Below are 21,550 nucleotides of genomic sequence, written 5' to 3'. Positions count from 1 at the left end.
TTCTATCGGCATGTAAAAATGGGTCATACTAATGAAATGTTTGTAAAGTAACAAATTTTAGACCATATATTTACATGTTGGCATGATGTAAACAATCGCTACATACCCAAAAATATTTTATCACATATTTTCTCAACACTTGTCGTTTTCATTGGTGTAATTATACCTTAGATTGACTCTATTTATATGTTTTACTTTATTATGATCTGGTATTTTGTTACTAATGTTAGAGGTGTTATTTTATTTATATTTTGTTGTCTAAATTGTCGAAAAAAGATGTGCGAGGTTGGCATACCCTAAACGCGTTTAACAATCCCACCCCAGTTTCCTTTATATAGGTTACTCACCGTTCCAAGGCGGTGCCCCTATTTTCAACTTTTTTTCTGTCGGTCTTGTATTTTATATTGTGTATGTTTTCTTGTTTGTTGTTGGCGTTTCTTTTAATGAATTTTTGAAGCAACCAGTCTACTGTATTTTTCCGTTACAGTTTCTAATTTTGCGGGCCTACTTTGTGATTCATGGCTTTATGACTGTGTTTGTAAAATCTACCTTTATCTTTTATCGTTCGTCGTTTGTGCATGATAACTTATCATCGGACAATCGAACACGTACATTGTCAAATCTTATCTGATGGATTGATCATATGCATAGTAATAGCATAAAGGCGAAAGGGAAACACCATATCTTCATGCTGGTTGTCTTTGATCATATTTGTTTCTACTTTATCAAATCAGGAAAAGTCCTTTTTAGTGTTTGGCTTAGCTGTGAAATGAAACGGATTTGTTCCAGATGTATTTATGCTGTGTTAGTATACTGTTTAATTTTTTCAGCTTGAACATTTTGGCTAGGGTGGTTAAAAGTCGTCCCGTATATTCAATCCCGATCTTCTCAGATCTTTCAGCACTTTTATGTCGTGTTATTGGTACTGCTTAAACATTTCGGCTAGTGTGATTTCAATACTCCCGCTTTAATAGCTTTAGGAATCGTTTAATCATCCCTTGTACATGATGTCTACTTTTTATTTTTGTCTTTTGGCAGTTTCTGTGATATGCAGACTCCATAACTTCAGATCCTGTTTGTTTAGTTTTGTCCATTGTTTTCTCATTTAGGACAAAGCCATTATCTTAACTGGAGACCATACGTCGCTTTACATGAAATTGCATTCTTTATATTACCGTAACATATATAAATGTTGAGTTCTGCTGAACCTAGGTCTAGAGTGAGTGGTTGTAGCTTGCATTTGCACTACCGTCCATGAACAGCTCAATCAAACCAAGCCTGCAAAATTTTCATTTATGTCGTGTTGAAGGACCTGTGCTGTGGTTTTCAACCTTTTCTATTTTATTACTACACAGTTTATTTCAGTGACAGTTCAGTTTATATGAACTCTACTGAATTCATACGATAAGTACAAAACGTCTCAAACGTTTAAGACGGACGTACGGGTATTGTGTCGTTTACATACTTTGTAATTTTGCATGATTTATAACAATAAGCTACAAACTATGGCATATTTTATAGCATGTCTCTTACAACTAATAAAATGAAGTGTTTTATGTGCACACTTTGATTTCCTAAAATGTAAAATGTAATCTCGTTTCCTAAAATGATTTTCAACATGACGTTACGGTAATGAAAAACGATTGTCACTTCGTTCACTTTCTGTAAATGTCAAGAACACCTACAGGCAATTGTCTCCTTGCGTTGAAAAATTAGCCCCATTGAATGAGAAACATGTTTATGTTTTATGAAACTCTATATGTATTGAAACTATATATATTCAATGTCTAATTGCTCTACTGTTAGAAGTAATGCTGTTGTTTATAATATCTTATATTATACGTCATACTTTAAAGTTACGAGTCAAATTAGATTGTATGTGCTTTTATGTTGCATGTTCAATGTTTCTCTTATTTGTTATATTTTGATTTTGTGTAAGTGTAAAAGGCAATATAATTTTCCATTGTAGCAAATACACTAGTCTTGCCTTGACAAGGCTGATAGCAGGACACCATCAAAAAATAACAGATATATATCAATTCTGTTCATGCCTTTCCTTAATTCTGTTTCGGCAAGATACATGGACAAATCTGACTTTTTTTGAAAATTATATATGTGATTGGTGGTAAATGGACTGGAGGTATGAATCACAATACAGATTTTGACTTATTTGACTTCTTTGCCCCATTTCCCCCTTTATCTACTCCTTACCCACCCCGCCTCATTTGTCTGTACTTTGCATATATTTAAAATGTACTTGTTGTTGGATTTTTGAAGCAACCCGTCTACAATATTTTTCCATTACAGCTTCTTTTTGTTGTGGACCTACTTTCCGATGTATGGCTCTATGGCTGTGTTTTGGGTGCACTATGCTACCAGGAAATCAACCCTTATATTTTATCTTTTTAATAAAACCCCAATTAAACAACAGACACGTAAGTAAATGAAGAAAGAACACATCAGTACTTAGTGATACATTTCTTTAAGTTGTGTTTAGTTTCTGAAACTTCTGCTCCTCTATTTTGAAAATGGAGTAGTTTAAGCTTCGTGTATATAAAAACAAGATATGCTACAATATATGGTGATTCTCCTTATAAATGTCTCCGTTTCTGTCCCCTGTCTGTCTAAACAGCTTGAAAATACACTTGAAAAGCCTTTTCACCTTCTTTTAAATTTATTTCAATAGGATAACAGATTATATTTTTGTCGACATAATTCATGTTATAGGAGTTCAAACAAATTTAAACACAGTACACTTAATCACCAATGTCTAAGAGAGGCATTTCAAAATTGCATGAATATCTATTTTACTTGAATTTAACATTCTTTACACTTAAATTTCACGTGATATGAGATAGATATAGAGTAAACTACTATATTTTATAACATGCCTCTTAAATCGTATCCAAGTCATTTGTTCAATGCAGACACTCTGATTAGTTTTCTCGTAAAAAAGGGCTCGTATTAATTCAAATATATTCTCCTTTTTAGATAATAAAGTGTTTATAAAATGATAGTCATTCGAAAGGGATTCATACATTTATACTGTTTATGTGAAATTTTCCAGGATTTCTGTTAGGTTATATGACGAAAAAAAAAAAAAAGAATCGGTAAATGACACGTTACGAACAACGTTAGAAGTTGGAAAAAAATGTTTAAAATTATTTTCTTCTGTTTTTCGTAAATATATCCAATAATTATGTCCTTGGTTTTTTTTTACTAACACCATTACATGTTGTAAATATATAGGTATTACTCAGCAAATAAATGGCATCATGAAAGAACTTGAATCAAAACGACATGTAAACAGATCTAACACTGTAGTTTTTTCCTGTTATTAGATTTTCACTTAACTTCAAAGCATGATTTAGTAGTGTGCATAAATACCATTTCAGTTCTAAAGAATTATGTAACAATTGATCTATCTCTCCAAAGAGTGAAGTGTTTGTTCATTATAGTGCCACAACTACTAAAAGGGCCAGGCATAGTTGACTTACTAGACGCTTACAGACATGTAACAGTCCAACTTCCCGTTTCCTACAGTTTAATACTAAGCACCAAGCAGGTAGGCATTCGGTAATTATTATTCAATATGCTGGTGGTTCACCAATCGTCATCAAAACATCAACAAGATCTGCCTCTGACAGGACTCGAACCTTCGATCTCCAGATTGCGAGGCAGGTGCCTTATCCATATGGCCGCCGCAGATCTCCATTTATTTCAAATTTGTAGCTCTATCATGTAACAGAACATTGATATACTCCACTTGTATTTTGCATGACTATGTCATTACAGGCATAATACTTCTTAAGTGGGGGAAATATACCTACTCAAAGAAGTAATAATTCATACTTTACCTCTAATTAGTGGAATTAGTTTGTTTTAATAACTGTACATTGATTTACAGACATACGAATGCATCTTGACAGAAAAATATGAGTGTAATAATTATCTATAATAAACATGTCTTGTATGTCGACAAGCCATTGATTCACTGAATTATGTACTATAAAGTTGCTGTGTTTGCTCGTTAAGTAAAAGAGGGTTAAACTAATGAATTGTTTGTTAATGTATGAAATTTAGAAAATGTATTTATGACATGTCTGACGTCGTGGGAGTGAAATAAAGCAATTGTGGCAACGTTAAATGTCGCAACGCAGCTAAATGTCGCAACCACCGTTAAATGTCGCAACCACCGCTAAATGTCGCAAAATCGTCTGCCGCTAAATGTCGCACCTTTAACGTTAAATGTCGCAAAAATTTGCCCACCGTTATATGTCACCAACACCAAAGCTAAATGTCGCACAACAAAATAAGGTGAGTTAAACAGTCTTTACAACTTAGAGATAAGACTGGGTAATGCATGCTTGATTTGGGAAGGGCTGAATTGACCTTTCACTCTATCTGCACGTTTGCTTTTCAGTGGTTCCGCATCATACATACGTTATATATTTCATACCTAAAGGCTTGAGCACTAACGTGGTACTCCCCACAGTTCTAGATTTATTTCAGGTCTGAACTATGTAATTCTATGGATGTCTGTTTAGCTCATGAGACATTGTGGCAACGTTTAATGTCGCAACGCCGCTAAATGTCGCAACCACCGTTAAATGTCGCAAGGTTGACGTTAAATGTCGCAACCACCGCTAAATGTCGCAAAATTGTCTGCCGCTAAATGTCGCACCTTTAACGTTAAATGTCGCAAAAATTTGCCCACCGTTATATGTCGCAACACCAACGCTAAATGTCGCGCAGCAAATAAACAGTCTTTACAACTTAGATATAAGACTGGGTAATGCATGCTTGATTTGGGAAGGGCTGAATTGACCTTTCACTCTAATCTGCACGTTTGCTTTTCAATGGGTCCGCATCATACATACGTTATATATTTCACATCTAAAGGTTTGAGCACTAACGTGGTACTCGCCACAGTATACTAGATTTATGTCAGGTCTGAACTATGTAATTCTATGGATGCCAGTTTAGCTCATGAGACATTAAGCTCGCGCTCCGTATTGTCGCGCGTTGTATCGCATGTCTTTAGTCGAACTGAATTTCGTTACACAACAGGCCGGGGGGGGGGCGGGGAGGGGGGCACCGGTTTAAAACAAAAGCGTCCCCGGCGACGTGCGGTAGGTACGGGGTTCCTCTGTCCGTATTTGTAGGAAAGTTTTTTATATACAGGTATGAAATGTTGCCCAGTGGTGCATTTTTGTCTAATTTTAGGTACGTACTAGAGGGGCACTCCCCTTATTTTAGGTGATTAGGGTCTTTTCCGATTGACAATTTTGAAATACAAGTATGGAACGCTGGACTTTAATTGCATTCTTTGTTCAAAATTTCGGTGTATGGGAGGGGTTATCCCTGTCATTTTCTAGGGCTCAGGGTCTCTCCCCGGGAAAGTTTGAAAAACAGGTATAAAATGGTTGCCTCTGATGCATTATTTTTCTTAATTTTAAGGTTCCTCTACAACGGCCACCCGGTCCCGTCCCAAAGTCAAGGTCCCGTAGGGTACTATTAACTGCTATAAGCATTTTAGGTCACCCCCTCCTCACACCTCACCCCGGGTTCCTCCCAAACAAGAGTTTTCCCCCGAATGGCGACCACCCGTGCCGGGTGGGGGACGACCCCCTCTACAACGGCTCCCCGGTCCGATTCAAAAGTCAAGGTCTGGGGCGGAGCTGGGGGTGCCCAAACTGAAAAATGTGAAAATTTCCCAAAACGGCCTCGGACCAAGTTTGAGACCCGCTCACAAGTAAACAAGTTTCCCCGGGGTAGCCGCTATGCTGGCCCCCCCCCCCATACACCGTCACCCTCTACAACGGCCACCCGGTCCCGTCCCAAAGTCAAGGTCCCGTAGGTAAAATGCTGTAAGCATTTTAGGCCACCCCCGCCTCACACCTCACCCCGGGTTCCTCCCAAACAAGAGTTTTCCCCGAATGGTGGCCACCCGTGCCGGGTGGGGGGCGACCCCCTCTACAACGGCCAGTACTGAGGGGTACTCCCCCCGTTTTAAGGGGTCAATGGTTCGTCCCCCTGGGGAATTTTAAAATATAAGAATAAAATGTTCGCCTCTGGGGCGTTTTGGGTCTACATTTTGAGAAATATTATTTCCAAAAAAGTTGGGTGCAACTTTGATGAGTTTAAGTTACTAGTAAGCCAACAAGGGTGGGGTTTGGGGTGGGGGGAATCGGCTCGGGCAACAATCCAGGCCTGTTATAAAACTGGATGTTCAACTACGCGACACTAAGACTGTGTGTTGTACCAGCTGTAGAAAACGAAGATTTTCTATTAATCAGCCATGGGTTCTATATCTTTGTTTGGAGGTTTACACTTAAAGTCATAAGGTAACTATCAAGCTTCAATGGCGGAGAAAGATCCTATGTGGCCCTCTGTACATTCTTTCAGGTAAAGCGGGAATTTTGATATTATTTTACTTTTAGCCTCTTAAAATTGTTTGGTTTAGTCTCATTCCCCTCATTATCCTACTTTTCCGCCTACCCACACATAACCCCCTCTCTCCCCACGCACCCCCACCCCCTCTCCCTTCAAAAATGTAAATACTTATATTTTCTATTTATTGTCTTGGTGCTGCGTTCGTGTCTTAGATTTCTGTGTCGTTATTCACCCCGTTCTCCACCCATACCCAGCCCCCACAAACATACGACACTATTACCAAATCGTATTTAGTTAGAAGAAACCTCAGAATATTTATGTCCTAAACACTGGTCCTATTACAAAACAATTTCACAAATATTTTTTCTGGCGTAACTGTTCAATCAAGGTGTGGAACTCAGGTGAGCGATCTAGGGCCAACAAGGCCCTCTTGTTGCTATACGTAACAGCATTTCTCATTAAGATAATTATTTGTATTACATAAACCTGTTAATTTTTCTTCCTTCAAAAAAGTAAATATACACAAGGATTTGATAATCATAGTGTCAAATAGGAAGTGCGACATTCAGCGTTGGTGTTGCGACATATAACGGTGGGCAAATTTTTGCGACATTTAACGTTAAAGGTGCGACATTTAGCGGCAGACGATTTTGCGACATTTAGCGGTGGTTGCGACATTTAACGTCAACCTTGCGACATTTAACGGTGGTTGCGACATTTAGCGGCGTTGCGACATTTAACGTTGCCACAGCAATTATATTGTTGACTTTGTCTGTAACAAGTACATAATGGTTAAATGTCGATGTAACAGCAAAGAAGATAATATGTGATAAAAGAATATTGCATTTGTGTCGTCCTACATTAAATATATTTAATTCATAAAATGATCAGCAGTATAGTCTATTCATCAACTCGTTTAATAAAGTGAATACTAATATGGAAAGACACAGATATTATATCTTCTATATACTGAAAAAGACATCATCATCCTCTATATAACAATATATGTTTATACTAAATTCTAGATCCATCTGTTAGCTTAACCTACTCTTGGGGAAGGGCCGTCGCTAATGTTAGGAAACTTGTGGCCCAACCCTTTTGCTTCTGATTTCAATGTATACATTACTTAACATGCTTTTCTAATTTTCATTTATCTATGTTAAAATAACGCATGTGTTTATTTGTATTATGAACATGTATCGTTTGCAATAAAATATGTTTAAACTAAACTAGAAAAAGACACCCGTATAATATCCTCTATATTTTGAAAAGACACTCTGCCTGTGCCCGACGTTATAGGTAGCAATCAAATGAGTGTTCACTAAATGAATGTTAACAACTGTTATTCTTCAAACAAATCGTCGTTCTTGAGGATGGTCATTTTTGCATAATGACTCAAACTAATATTGTAATCAGTGCATGGGCTTCAAGCATTTTCGTAAATTGAATGTTATTAGCTACACGTCGTAACACTTTGCCGGCTTGTATTCTGGTGTCGCCCTGGTACAATTTCTCCTTCTTTGCTGTACAGTAAAACGAGCACTTTTGGCCATGGATTGTAAATTTCATAACAATTTTGCAGCATTGACAGCTCTGTATTTCTGAAAATTAACACTGTCCCAGTCAATATAGCACAGAAAAACACTATCATCAAAAATGAACTTTTTTGCTACACATCTAAGTATTCAGTCAATGTTCAAATTTCCCACACACATCTGTCATGGCCGCTACTCTGGAGTAGTTTCTTAATCCTTCCGTACAGAAATGTAGTCCTGAAAAACACAGACAAAACAACTATTAAAGGCATCAGGAATGACACAAATGTACACAGTGTCAATAAATACATTTGGAATTTAACAAGGCGAAGTAGGGATTGCTTCAAATTGGGAACTCCACAATTTCAAAGAACTATTCCTAGGATACAACGACACGGAAGTACTTCAATAACTAGGTGACACCTTCTATTGATAAAGATTGCATATAAATATATTCGCTGATTAACGCAAGGACAATAGCAAATCTGGATGCAGAGCCTTCTCATGATTTATCATAAGGTAGGCAATAACAGAGTGTATGAGATCTAACTAACGTACATTTATCTACTTTATCTCTCTTGGATTCAATACTTTCCGAAAGAAAAAGACCGGTTGTGTTGTTGTAATATAAAACGAATTAGTGCCAGCTCCTTGTCCCCCCAAAAGTGTTATATAATCTGGAGATTGACTGGCGTTTCCGGTGATAACGATATGTGCACTGATTATATATTGTTTATGTAAAATGCGATAAAAATCAAATAATTTGATGGTTGCTATCTTTTCCTTGTAGTTTATTTCTCAATTCAAAATAAATAACTGAAAAAAGAATACAAAACATCACGTTACGGTAAAACGATAAAAATAAACTTTGTTGTTATGCATCTTTGAAACTTCCTGACGTCATTTCTGTTTACGGACGTTAATTTCCGCGCTTTGTCTGAATACGCTACCATAAGAAAGAGTGCTACGAGAAAATAATTTCTTTTTGGTTTTATTTATACAATTATTTATAAAATGCGCTATGCAAGAAAAATAATCTGTCATTGGATGTAGACGCAGCTGGGAATATCCGGCTCTCGGGTCACTGTTTTTGCGGAAACTCGGCAAAGTCGTTACCGCCAAATCAATTTACCCTCGAACCGGATATTTCGATCTGCATCTACAACCAATGACAAATATTGTTTGGGTTTCCATTTCTCTCGCCTGTCTGTCTGGATTGCTCGATAATTCATTTGCGCTGTAAATTGATAAACAGCTAGAACCTTAAATTCTTGCATATTTATTATGGTATGCCTCTTAACTTCTTTAAGATAAGGTGTCATACACAGACACTCATTTTAATGTGAAAATAAAATCTCGTACTTAATAAATAGTCAAATAATTTGTTTTGCTCCAAATTTATCTTTTAGATTGTACAGGTCAAGAATATAAAGGCGGTTAGAAATTGTCTTTTTAAGTTAATCGATTGGTATGATGTTGTTTTTTTCCTTAAAAATAATTAGTTGAATTATTTTATTTTTAAAACTGTACATTGCTTTACAGACGTAATAAGGGGCTGTGAGATAAGAGTCCCGTGTATGGGTACATGGCACACTAAAGAACCAGGAAAGCTTTCCTATTTGGAGTGTCTTCTGTATCTTGCACTTTCTGCCCACTAATATTACTGAGTCTTGTGGCGGCTATAAATAAAAGTTTAAAAACAATCGATGACCGTAATAATTGCCTATACCGGGCGACCGATCACTGGGCGAACTTGAATCCTTGTTGAAGAATGCAGTATAAAGTTACATTTTTGCTTGTCGCGTAAAGATGGAAGACTGATGAATGTTTTGTTAATTAATAAAATGTGCAACAATAAATGTCAGAGGACAGCGTCGCTCGACTATTCAACAGAATAGTCAATTGAATGAACGCATAAATAAAAAGGGACATAATTTTGAAAACAAGCAAAATATAGTTATGAAACCTGTACAATGCATGTCAGCTCATCACATTGGACAACTGTGTGAAGTTTTAATCCAATTCCATCATTGGGTACTGAGATACCAGCTTAAATACTAAAACGTATGCAAACGAAACTGCTATGTTGTAAGAGAGGAATTATTTTCTTCAACTGCAAAGTAAATTTAAGGATTCAAGAGTTATAGAACCTGTGCAATGTAAGTCAGTTCATCACAGTGAAGAAGTGTTTGAAATTTCAATTCATTCCTACGAGTGGTTACTGACACACCAGCTTATATACAAAACTTAACCAAATTAAGACGCCGATGCCGACGAATGGGCGAGTCCGATAACATTACCTTTTTCTTCAAATAGTCGAGGAGCTAAAACGAATGTAAATAATCGTTATGTACGTTATATAATGCATATTCTCTTCTTTTTGTCGTTTGTTTTGCTTACTATGAAATATATATGGACATCTAAGTAAAAGTAAAGCCTTTTTCTCAGTGGTTTTGTTCTTTAGCAAAACTGAATGGAGTTTTCCTGTGCATTGTAATAGCAGTATGGGGAGACGGTTACATCAATGTTTATGCTGGTTGTCTGGAATTTTATCAGTATTAATCTCTCCTTCCAGCAGATTTGAAATTTCAAGAAAATTTCCACTCATCTGCTGTAATTTGCTAAGATGTAAAATGTAACGGATTAGTGTCAGCCCTAAAAAGAAAAAAAGCTATGTAATACGTGTCTCCATTTCTCTCCACTGTCTGTCTAAGTAGCATGATTATATACTTAAAAATATATCACCCTCATCTGTCTCAGTTTTTTATGAATACACATTATATTTTGATGATTTAATTTGTAGGAGTTCGATGGAAATAAACGATAAGTATAAAAAGTCACAAACGTTGAAGAGAGGCCTATCGATATTAAGAGACTTTGTACTTAAAGTTCGCATGATATAAAACGATAAACAATGAATCATGGCATATTTTACAGCGGCCTCAATTAAATATGATGTGTTATGTAGACACTTTGATTTCTTCCACGTAAGATGTAATCCAGTTTTATTACATACCCATTTAAAACTCCGTTAAGTTTCAATGGAACCTGAAACGTCATTGTTTTTCCATATTGACGTCATTGGTAACGTCAGTATAACGTATGTCGTCACGTTTAAAAGTTCCTTAACGACGCTTTTTTTTCAGTTTCAATCAGTCTTAATAACAGATTTGTATCATTTATGTAACAATTTTATGTGTATGTAATAAAAAGAATATTAGGCCCTAAATTTGCATCGAGAAATATGTACTCGTTCTTTCGAGGAATAATATTGCACTCCTGCTGTCGCGCAATACTTCCGCTGCAGAACTCATGCATATTTCTTCTCGATACAAATCTAACAACCTATAATTATTACATTTTTTTAAGTAAATTAACCGTGTTTTAGTCTTACTTGAAGTAATGTCACTTGGTATGTTTTGCCCAAAATTCTCCGAAGACAGTTAAGTAGAGATCAAGCACATAATTTCAGCTAGGACTTGTTTCTTTTTTACAAGGGTTTAAAGACGATTTCGACAAAAGAAGTCGAAATAGCATAATAAGTGGTTACGTATGTGGCTGTCCTAGTATAACAAGATTATTAACCATTACCTTGCTAAATTTCTATAATGAACTTGTCCATCCTCCAATTTGGACAGTACCATTAACTGTTAAAAGGGATGCTTACTTGCTGAATAGTGAACAGTGCAAGATCACCAAGCTGATCATGATCTACACTGGTCACAAAGGCAGAATCAAGGGTAAATAACAGATATACCATATTTTAATCCGATGTTATGTCCTATTAGGGGATGCTTCTTTCCGAAACATAAATATCAAGTACATAAAAAGAGGTCAACATGACAAAAAGGATGAGAATTTTTATAGGACTAGCCCCCGCCCCTTCCCCATCCTCATCCCCCCCCCCCCCCCCCCCCCCCCCCCCACAAAAAAAAAAGATTGAAGAAAACAAGCCTGTTCTTTTAATATTTCACATTGACAATTTTCTAATTTTCTGAACTAATACAAAAAGTCTACGCAGGTAAGTGACTTATGTAAAATAATATTGTCTGTCGAAAGCGCAGAAATTCAACCAACTTTAAAGAGGCACGATCCTAGATAAATGACATTTCTTTTGAAATGTAAAAGATACTTTGATTAGTACTTTTAAGTAAAAGTAAATGCAAAGTAATCAGTGCGACTAAGGCAGTATTTATGCACAAAATGCTACATGTCTAAACATATGTTAAAAATAATCATTTCGTGGGTAAATTTGAGAAACACAAGGATTTAGCTTTACCATCTACCATATCTATATGACAGTAAATTAAGTTTTTTTTAAATTTGAATTTACTGAATCATCATTTCAATCTGTTTAAATAATAACATTATACTGCACATTGTAATGAATATAAATTAGCCGCACCATGAGAAAACCAACATAGTGCATTTGCGACCAGCATGGATCCAGACCAGTTGGTTTTCTCATGGTGCGGCTCAAATTAGTGTTTGAGTTGTTGCTGTCATCGTGCACAAAGGTGTCATTGATATATTAAGATTCAGTTAAAACTCGATATAGAAATTGATATGAATGAAAATTTTAAAGCAAGAATAATGTTATATCATTTTATGGATTTCAGTGATAATCGCTGGAAGAAAAAACGCTCCTCGAAGGTTTTACTGTGTTTGCTAGCAGACGAGATTTCATTTTTTTTTCTTTCAGAAACTGATAGCCCTAGGTATAAATTTCTTAGTTTGCAGTATGTTATAAGTTTAAAAAACTCTTACTCCCTAGTAAAAGCAAAAAAGAAATATATTTCTCATGTTAAATGCAACTCTTTTGATTGATTAGTCGTACAATGTCAACAAGGAATCGAAATGAATATAACGAAAAACGCACTTCGAGATTCTTCTAATTGACATACGTACGTTACAAGTCAACATTTCAGCATTAGAAATCCTTTTCAAGAAGCTCGATGAAGTCCCCAAACAGTCCCTTGAGAAAGGACAGCTGATCGGAAAAGGAATGTATTTGTGTGCAATAGTCTAAAGACTGTTACCAGTACCGCGGTATTTTATATAAAGTTTGAAATAGTTAAGACTGTCTACCATTTCTGTGCCACCTCCCTCATTTTTCTGATATGAGGTAATTTACACTTTTATGCCGCTACCACATCTGGCCAAGAAATTATATATTTCATCGGAGAAAGACCCCTATCGTGATGTTATTACCCAAGACATATTGTCCAAATTACCCTGATTCTAATAAATTGGGACGCGTAGTACTTAGTTGTTAGTAAAGAATGTAAAATGTCATATATTACTCCGCAGACATTAAATCACGAATGCCTTGACATTTCAACTAGTAAACCGACATTTTAAAGAGTTGGCCACCCATGATCACTTTATTCAGTGTAAAGATGCATTGTGCCTCCGTGCGTTCAGGCAAGTGTACGTGCCTGCGATCTATGTTGTTTTTGCTTTAAGTTCACTATTAACTGCTGTGGACATTATTGTATTTTAATGTATATGTCACTGAGTCACATTAATCTACTTGTAAAAGCTTGACGTCATAACCAAGTTACAGGAATGATTCAATAATAAGTTTGATACGTTGTGTAAAACACGACAAAAAAAAGAAGGCAGAGCTGTGGAAAAATACGTTTGGTTATTTAGAATCATTTAGTGGAAACTCGGATTATTGTTACCTTAAACAAAATACAATTATAATATTTCAAAAAGCGGAATTTATTAATTTACAGAGAACGACAATTAATTTAAAAGATTAAATTAAAATGTAGCATAATAAATCTTAAAACTTATATCGCGTTATTTTACATTCGCTTTGGCAAAACCCCGTTTAATCAAACAATCAAAGAAAAGTATTAAGAAAATATCTTTCAGAAAAACAGTACATTTTATTAATTAATGTAATATTCATTAGTCTCATGAGCAAAATGGTAATTTTTGGTGCATACTTCAAAAACATCTTTATTATAGCTAATTGTTATACTCATTTTTCTGTCAAGAAACATTTATATGTCTGTAAATCAATGTACAGTTATTAAAACAAACTAACTCCACTAATTATAGGTAAAGTATATGTTATTACTTCTCTGAGTAGGTATACTTCTGCACTGCAAACCTAGGATTTATGTATGCATTTAAATTATATTTGGAAATAAAACAGACATCGCTGACAGGAGAAAGTAAATTGTAATGCTAGTTCTGCTAACATGCCGCTTTGTTCTTGAACAACATGCATCGTTTGTGTCAAGTTTGTTGCCTTCCTCATATGAAAATAATTTACACTTCAAGCGAGGTTTTGGACTCACAGCGAACAGGGGGCAAGTAATTCAGAGTCAGTAGGCTTAACTACTAGGCCGCGGATTTAAGTAGCGTATGATTCTTTATACTAATTTACTTGATTTCATACTTCCATAATAAGGGGACTTGTATTTACCTAACAGTTTCATTGATGGTGCATAACAGCATTTTCCAAAACCCCTCATAATGAACAAAGATTTGCAGGGTTTAAGTGAAAACCTGAGGAAAAAGAAGTTTCTTTCTGATGTCATATAAATACTTACATATTGCTTTAAATTGAGCACATAGACTATAATATTACAGTAAACGGTTGCTAAAAGCATTGAACATGCCTTTGGATTTCCTATCGTTATGCTGGTAAGTCTATGAGGTATATTTCAAGATTGTACTATTCGTATGCTGTACTTGTTTATGCGTCATACATGTAGGGATTTAGATACTTTTCATGTATACACGCAGATAATTTAAGAACAAATAAAACATATTTAACTGGACAAACACAAAAATTTGAATATTCAAACATCAGTAAAATCATTTCACATCGAGATTATAAACTCAATTGTGGTTGACGAGATTGGCAAATAAATTGAAAAAGTCAAACAAATACCTCCTGTTTATCTAGTTTACAACTTCCACACAGAAGTGTTTGTGTGTGTTTTCAACGCTGTTTAATTCAAATGTAGCGCCTTCAATGTTGCGTAGAAAAATGCTGTCATTCATGTACTCACTGGCGGTGACGCTACATTATATATTTGTGGAATCTCTAAAAAATCTGGTATGGACTCCAGCAACTGTTCCCATTCCAGACCTGCCTGCAACTACCAACATGGGATAGAAGGTGACAGATGATACACTTAAGCCAGTTCTTATTACCTGCGATCCCACCTGGGGTCTTCCTCCACCATCAAAGCTGGAAAGTCGCCATATGACCCATAATTGAACCCAACAAAATAAATAAAAAAAAATGTAGAGTACGATATGCAAGAAAAATAACATATCACTGGTTTAAGGTATGGATAGAAATCTCGGGCTCTCGGGTAGCTGTTGTTGCGGTATCTCGATAGAGCCTCGTTACTGTCACATAGTTATCCTCCTCCAACCAGATATATCAATCCGCGCCTTCAAGATGCGAAAGAACATTATAATTTAAAAAAACAAAATAACATTAGTGGTCTCCAAACGGGAAAGACTAAATTAATGCAAGGATGTGAATTTACTCCTTACATTTCATGTAAACCAGTTTTTATAGCTATGTTTAAATTTCGAATAAATTGACAAAAGCAACATCTAGCACATTCGTTTGGTTTTGACCAGCCGTGAATTGGACATTTTTATTGTAAGAATACAGGGGAATGGCCTATAAGATCCACTTAGTTTGTGTCATATCAGCAGGGGTTCAGTTTGTTTTACAAAATGTATGCACTGTCAATTTTCAATAGTACAATTTACAATAAAAAAAGAATATTTCTCAGTTGTGTTCAGCTCGTGAACAACATTAAATCAAACAGGCGGTAAATACGTACTGCATAATGATTCTTTGTAAGTGAATATTTCTTCTTTTTACATAACACTTGTTCAGTTGCGATGCTTAGCAAGTCCTTATTTGAAAGTTTTGATAACTAATCCGTGAGAACATTTAGAATGCTCCGAATTTGTAGTAAACGAAATGCTAAATTGCTCAAGATTCTCTAATATCTATTGATCGATGTAATTTGGATGGAATGCAATGATTTTTACATTCTACTGAATATAAATTCATAAGAATAGACGCTATTCAATCGATTTGAAGGACTTTTTGTATTCTCGTCTAGATCTTTGACATTTCAAGGTGGACGGCTTTATGACAACAAGATGATCGAACAGATTAAGTGGTATAAACGGACTCAACAACTTGCGCTTTGATTCGTTTGCAGTGTTTAACAGCATTTTTCTTACAAAATGACTTGTTCTTTAATATGCGAAATACTGCCGTTATATCCGTATTACAGTAACTACTGACATGCTATTGCCATGTCGTGTTATATTTTAGTTCTAACTGACAAATCAGTAATTTGAGGCCGTAATGGAGATAAATGTTCTCGTCTCGAAGTTTTTCAGTAATGGAGAATTCTTGTACAATATAAGTTAAATGTACCACGAAGTGATTTTAACTATACTAAGTTTTAATTCAAAATTAATATCTAGAGCCTTATTGTGCTATCCTGTTTTCATGCAAAAATGCATTATACATGAATGTTATAAACAAAAGTAATTGTAACATGCATTAAGTAAATTGTCATGCCAACGCCTAAGATTGGTTTGCATGTTTTCCCCATATGTCACAAAAAAAACGGAAATCATGAGGGGCCATGTACATCATTATCAGGTTGGTACATCTGAACAGCTGTATATTTATTCTTCAAATCAGTATTAGTACAAAATCTCAACGTTTTTTTCATAAAAATCATATTTCAATAAATAAAATTTCGAGTGTCAAATTAAAATTTAAACAAAAATATCTACCTTATTAGATGGTCAAGCGTTTTATCTGCAAAGATGCATAACAGAATTGTAAATAAAAATTGTTAAATACATTAAAACATGACATACCAAACACATGTTTTATATATTCAATTAATTAGAAACTGCATTAAAATCAGTTTGGAATAACAGTCAATAGGATCTAAATCGAAGTCAAAACTAACGAAATCCTAAAATTAATTTTCAAGTAACTGTTACCAGAGCATGGAATTTTTATTGAAAACTTCGGTCAACTTTACTGTTGTATAAAAAGTATGTTATTATATATAAATTGTTACAAATCACTTAAAACATCGACATACCAAACACATTGTTGTATGTATCTTTTTATTAGGCAAACTGCATTTATCAGCTTTGGATAACATGTACAATAGGATCAAATCAGAGTCAGTTGACTAGACGAAATCCTCCGAAGTGAGTATAATTTTCACCGTACGTGTTACCAGACGATTGTGAATTCTTTATTGAAACTTCGTCACCTTTACTGAGTTGTAAAACTGTGGTAACAGTCCCGCTGTCATGCCGACCACCTGTGCCATGGGAATTGAAATTCGCTACGGCTTTGTTGTTCACGGATATGTAATTCCAAAGCTCAACGTCGTTGCTTCCTAAAACTGTGGAGAAGAACACAAACATGCCAGTGCTTGGAGTTGTGAATATGCCATTTGCTGGATTATATGCCTCTCCAAGGTTCGTTACCACATTTTCAAATACAAGAGTCTCATCAGCTCCGTAAGTTTTTCTGGAATTAGCAGTTGCAAAGAAAGCCACAGTACCTTTTGCCGGTTGATTTTGAAGTACATCTATAAATGGAACAAAACCTAAGAAAACACATGTCCGTTAACTCGGTAATTATACTGGTTAAGATATAAATGATAATAACTGTTACTATATGCAGCAAACGCTGATAAAAGCAAAAAAAGGGGGAAGTCGAAAATGTATCAAGTTGTTCAAGACATAACTTTCTACAAGTAAACTACACCTTGTTTAAAGATCTATAAAAATATATATTAAACGAAAGTTCTAACTGTACCCCTAAAGTTTTCATGACCAGATATCCATGAATAGTTTTAAAATTAACCTGCTTAATCGTCACTTATCGGAAATCAGTCATGTAAAGTTTCATTTCAATTAAATGAGTTTAAGTGTGGATTTGCAGAGTTAAATCTCATTTATGTCAAATCCAAAATTCGCAAAAAGTGAACTTTTTTTCATTATTATATTGTTTTCGGTTATTTTGCATTAGTGTTATAGAAGAAGCAGGCAGATTCCCATTGACATATAAGGTCTAAAAATAACACAGTAGATTTTTCTATGCTGCTTGGTTCCCGTTACAACTGTGCGTCATATTGGTTAAACGGAAATCAGAAACTTTCTGTTATTTCCAGTGATTGTGTTCACTGACTTGTGTTATCAAAAATAAATGAGATTTGCCTCTTTATCAAAGGTAGAGAATAGTAAAATTATAAATGAAAGCGAGGCTTCCAATAAGGAAAAGCAACTAGATCTTCTTATGACTGTTTCCTGATACTTAATGATTATATTGAATTTTTAAATCAAAACTTTCAAGTTTTTTATCTGTCAAATATTGGTTCCTGCCATTCAGCTAAAAATGGAACTGTGATATGATAAAACAAGTGTTGACCTTTCAGCCATTGAATATGATGTGATATTCGTCAGAAAAAGACAAGATTGACCGAGGCGATGAAAAAAAAAATCATCTGCAAAATGTGTATCGTCCTAAATTTCTATACATATATTGTGACCGATCCATTTGGTGTGTATAGGGGTAGTAGTAATAAACAAACGAAAGTCTTTATACAGCCTGTGCAAATAGGTTACACAAATTGTATGAACATTTACTTCTTTAGTGATGTTTCTAATATATGTATTTGTTTTCAAATGGTAATAGACAATATTTAAACACAAACACCCATATGAACCGTTCCAATTTCTAAACATTACTGGTTTTAATCGTTCAGAGTGGCGCTCCTTTAAAGCTGACATTTTAATTTTTTTATTTGACAGTAATGGTGTTCAAAGCTGTACATACAATACTTAAACTCAATGAATTAAATTGAAGATGTGCAGCTTGATTCTCGGTGAACAAACATTTCAATTTCTTTTAATATGCATATATTAGGAAATTACGACTGAACATGTTATGGGTTAGTTAGACATTTAAATAAGTACATATACGGATTAAATTTATAATGCAGAGTTTGATAAAACTCATACTTTTCAAAACTACAGAATACACTAAGAAAATTCAGCAAATAAATGCAATAGAGTCGTGTACTTTTTTGTTTTTTTTTGTTTTTTTTTTTCGCAATGGGAATCTATGGGGAAATCACAATTTTGATATAAATATTTTTCTACAATGTAAATTTTAATGAAACTTCTAACATACCATCAAATGCAAAATCTTACCGGAATCTTCCGCTTTCTGTTCAAGCATGTTTAGTTTTCTTTGCATCTCCTCCAAATGCATTTCCATTCTGATCATCTTCTCCAGCAATTTTTCCTCATAGTGAAATTTAGAACAATGGTGCTCTTGGCCAATAATCGGTCCTATTAGAACTGGAATCAGGAAAATGATGTAACAAAACATTTTGCAGTCAAAGAAGATTTCTAACGCTGTAAAGTTTATATCAAAATGAGTTGACTTATCAGAAAGCTTAATGAATTGCGTCAGCTGTGCTTTCAAATTTTATAAACACGGTTCTTCACAGCTATTAACATTTCAAGTCATTTTGTGTTTCAAATAGTTTTAAGAAGAGACCGTATACGGCTAATTTGGCAGATTAAATCATACAGTGAATAAATAAACAGTTTAATTATCCAACTTTGAAGAGTGATTCCTTTTAAAATGGTTAACATTCTGACATAACCATGAACATTTACAGATATATTTTCGATATCTTTATATTCAAAGGGACAATCTAGTTTCTTTTGATATCTTGAATACCTGATAAATATAATTTTGTTCATTGTATCATAATACAATATATGTTATAAACTGTTAAAAGCTTGAAGAATAAACATGTTAGAAAAGCATTACCATGCAAAACAAATCCTCTACCTGCAATGACACTGACATTGCGAGTAGGGGGTCCCTTTACATACAAAATTAGAGTAAATATTTCACCAACTAAGGTCAGCACCTGTGAAAAGTTCTTATATGCAGGAGCATGTGTATGAAGTTTCATAGAAATGCAGTTTGTTGGGAAATGAGGAAATGATGAAAGATAATTATTTCAAAGTTGTGGTTCACAGAAACCATTATCTTTATTATCAAATAATGTAATGAGAATAATCTCTAAATTGCCCCTATTCACAAAGCAGATGTCATGAATCTTTCTTATATACTTTTGGAATATCATAGAATTCCTTTTTTTTTTTTTTGGACGAACGGTAAACTTGAAGTCCTCGTTGAACCGTAAGGTTACTAGGTCAGTGTGTAGATTCAAATCTAATATTACAAGAAATTTAGCAAGCATAATAACCTACTGCCAAAGTGTAGAAAATGTTTTAATGAAAATCTTTTTTTTTAAGTTAGACAGGAATGAACAGATACAAAAACAAACTATCTATAAAAGTAAAAAAATGGGAAAAAAACAAGAAACAAGTAACAAGATATAATACAATTAGAGCAACAGACTAGTCATATAAAATAAATGAAAATATAAATGCAACAAGGATATCTATTTGAAAGTCACTGATGCTTTGATTAGTTATGGTCCCATGTCTTTTGATATTTTTATCTAACCATATTTTAAAAAAGTATTAAACTGTCACTGACAAATTCAGCCAAATGATGGCCCTTTATTGCACACCTTAGTTGACAGTCTGAAATCATTCGTCCTCCACCTCTGATAATTCATGTGAGGAAGTTGGCAGTAACTTGCGGAGAACAGGTTTGTACTGGTACAGAATCCAGGAACACTGGTTAGGTTAACTGCCCGCCATTACATGACTGAAATACTGTTGAAAAAAGGCGTTAAACCCAAAACAAACAAACAGTGAATATCTGTAAACAATAAGTATTTGACACATAAGCAAAAAAAAAAAAAAAAAAAAAAAAAAAGAGTCAAAGGTTAGAATCAAGATGAGTTTATAAAATATTTAGAAATATTCTGACCAGTTGTACATGTGGTCACAAATGGGAAACTCTATGCTTCAAAGTTAAGGTAACCATAACAATTATATAAATATACAACTGCAAAAGGAATCTGTAAAAATGTGCGCATTCTGAAATTACATCACTGTACCTATACATGAACGCTCCCTTGTCCGCAATAGACCTCACGCGTTGCAGTATGGTATATCTGCGGTGTGTTCAATTTATAGAAAATTAGATAGGTAAGTAGGTCATGCTAAGGTCAGAAATAGAAAACTTGACTTACACAGTAACCTCCCTTATCAATAAATCGGATCAACATTTTGACGAAATTATGATTAAAAAAAATATTTTCTGCTCTACAAATATAGAGAGAAAAGACAGATAATATTGTTTTATATCACATAATAAGTTGCATTACATACATTTCTTATGTCTTTTGCCATTTCTTTTTGTTTATTCACTAAAATCTATTGTGCAATATCGTGGGTCCTTTTACAAACTATTCACTGTGTTCAGTTTATCATTCCGAAAATATTCATTACCATCTTTACATGGTCCAAAATAAAAGTGTAGGTATGAAGGTATTAAATGCCTCCGCTACTATTTTCTATATAAAATTAACAACTTATAACATATTTTTATCAAGATTTCTAGCCTTTCACTTCCTGCG

At 34.6% G+C, this 21,550-nt stretch overlaps 1 protein-coding gene across 1 annotated transcript; it reads right to left on the bottom strand.

The window, feature by feature from the left end:
- Positions 1 to 17,056: 17,056 nt before the first annotated feature.
- LOC123547694 (complement C1q-like protein 3) lies at positions 17,057 to 19,505 on the bottom strand. The gene is made up of 2 exons (XM_045334958.2): positions 19,188 to 19,505; positions 17,057 to 17,560 (listed from the first exon to the last, which is right to left on the bottom strand). Exons 1-2 carry the CDS (start codon positions 19,366 to 19,368, stop codon positions 17,145 to 17,147), a joined length of 597 nt encoding a protein of 198 aa, XP_045190893.2. The 5' UTR covers positions 19,369 to 19,505; the 3' UTR covers positions 17,057 to 17,144.
- Positions 19,506 to 21,550: the final 2,045 nt, after the last annotated feature.

The sequence above is a fragment of the Mercenaria mercenaria genome, chromosome 9 (genome assembly GCF_021730395.1).
Source record: "Mercenaria mercenaria strain notata chromosome 9, MADL_Memer_1, whole genome shotgun sequence".
NCBI lineage: Eukaryota > Metazoa > Mollusca > Bivalvia > Venerida > Veneridae > Mercenaria > Mercenaria mercenaria.
Note: the sequence above shows the minus strand (reverse complement) of the source record. Positions and strands in the feature narration are given on the sequence as shown.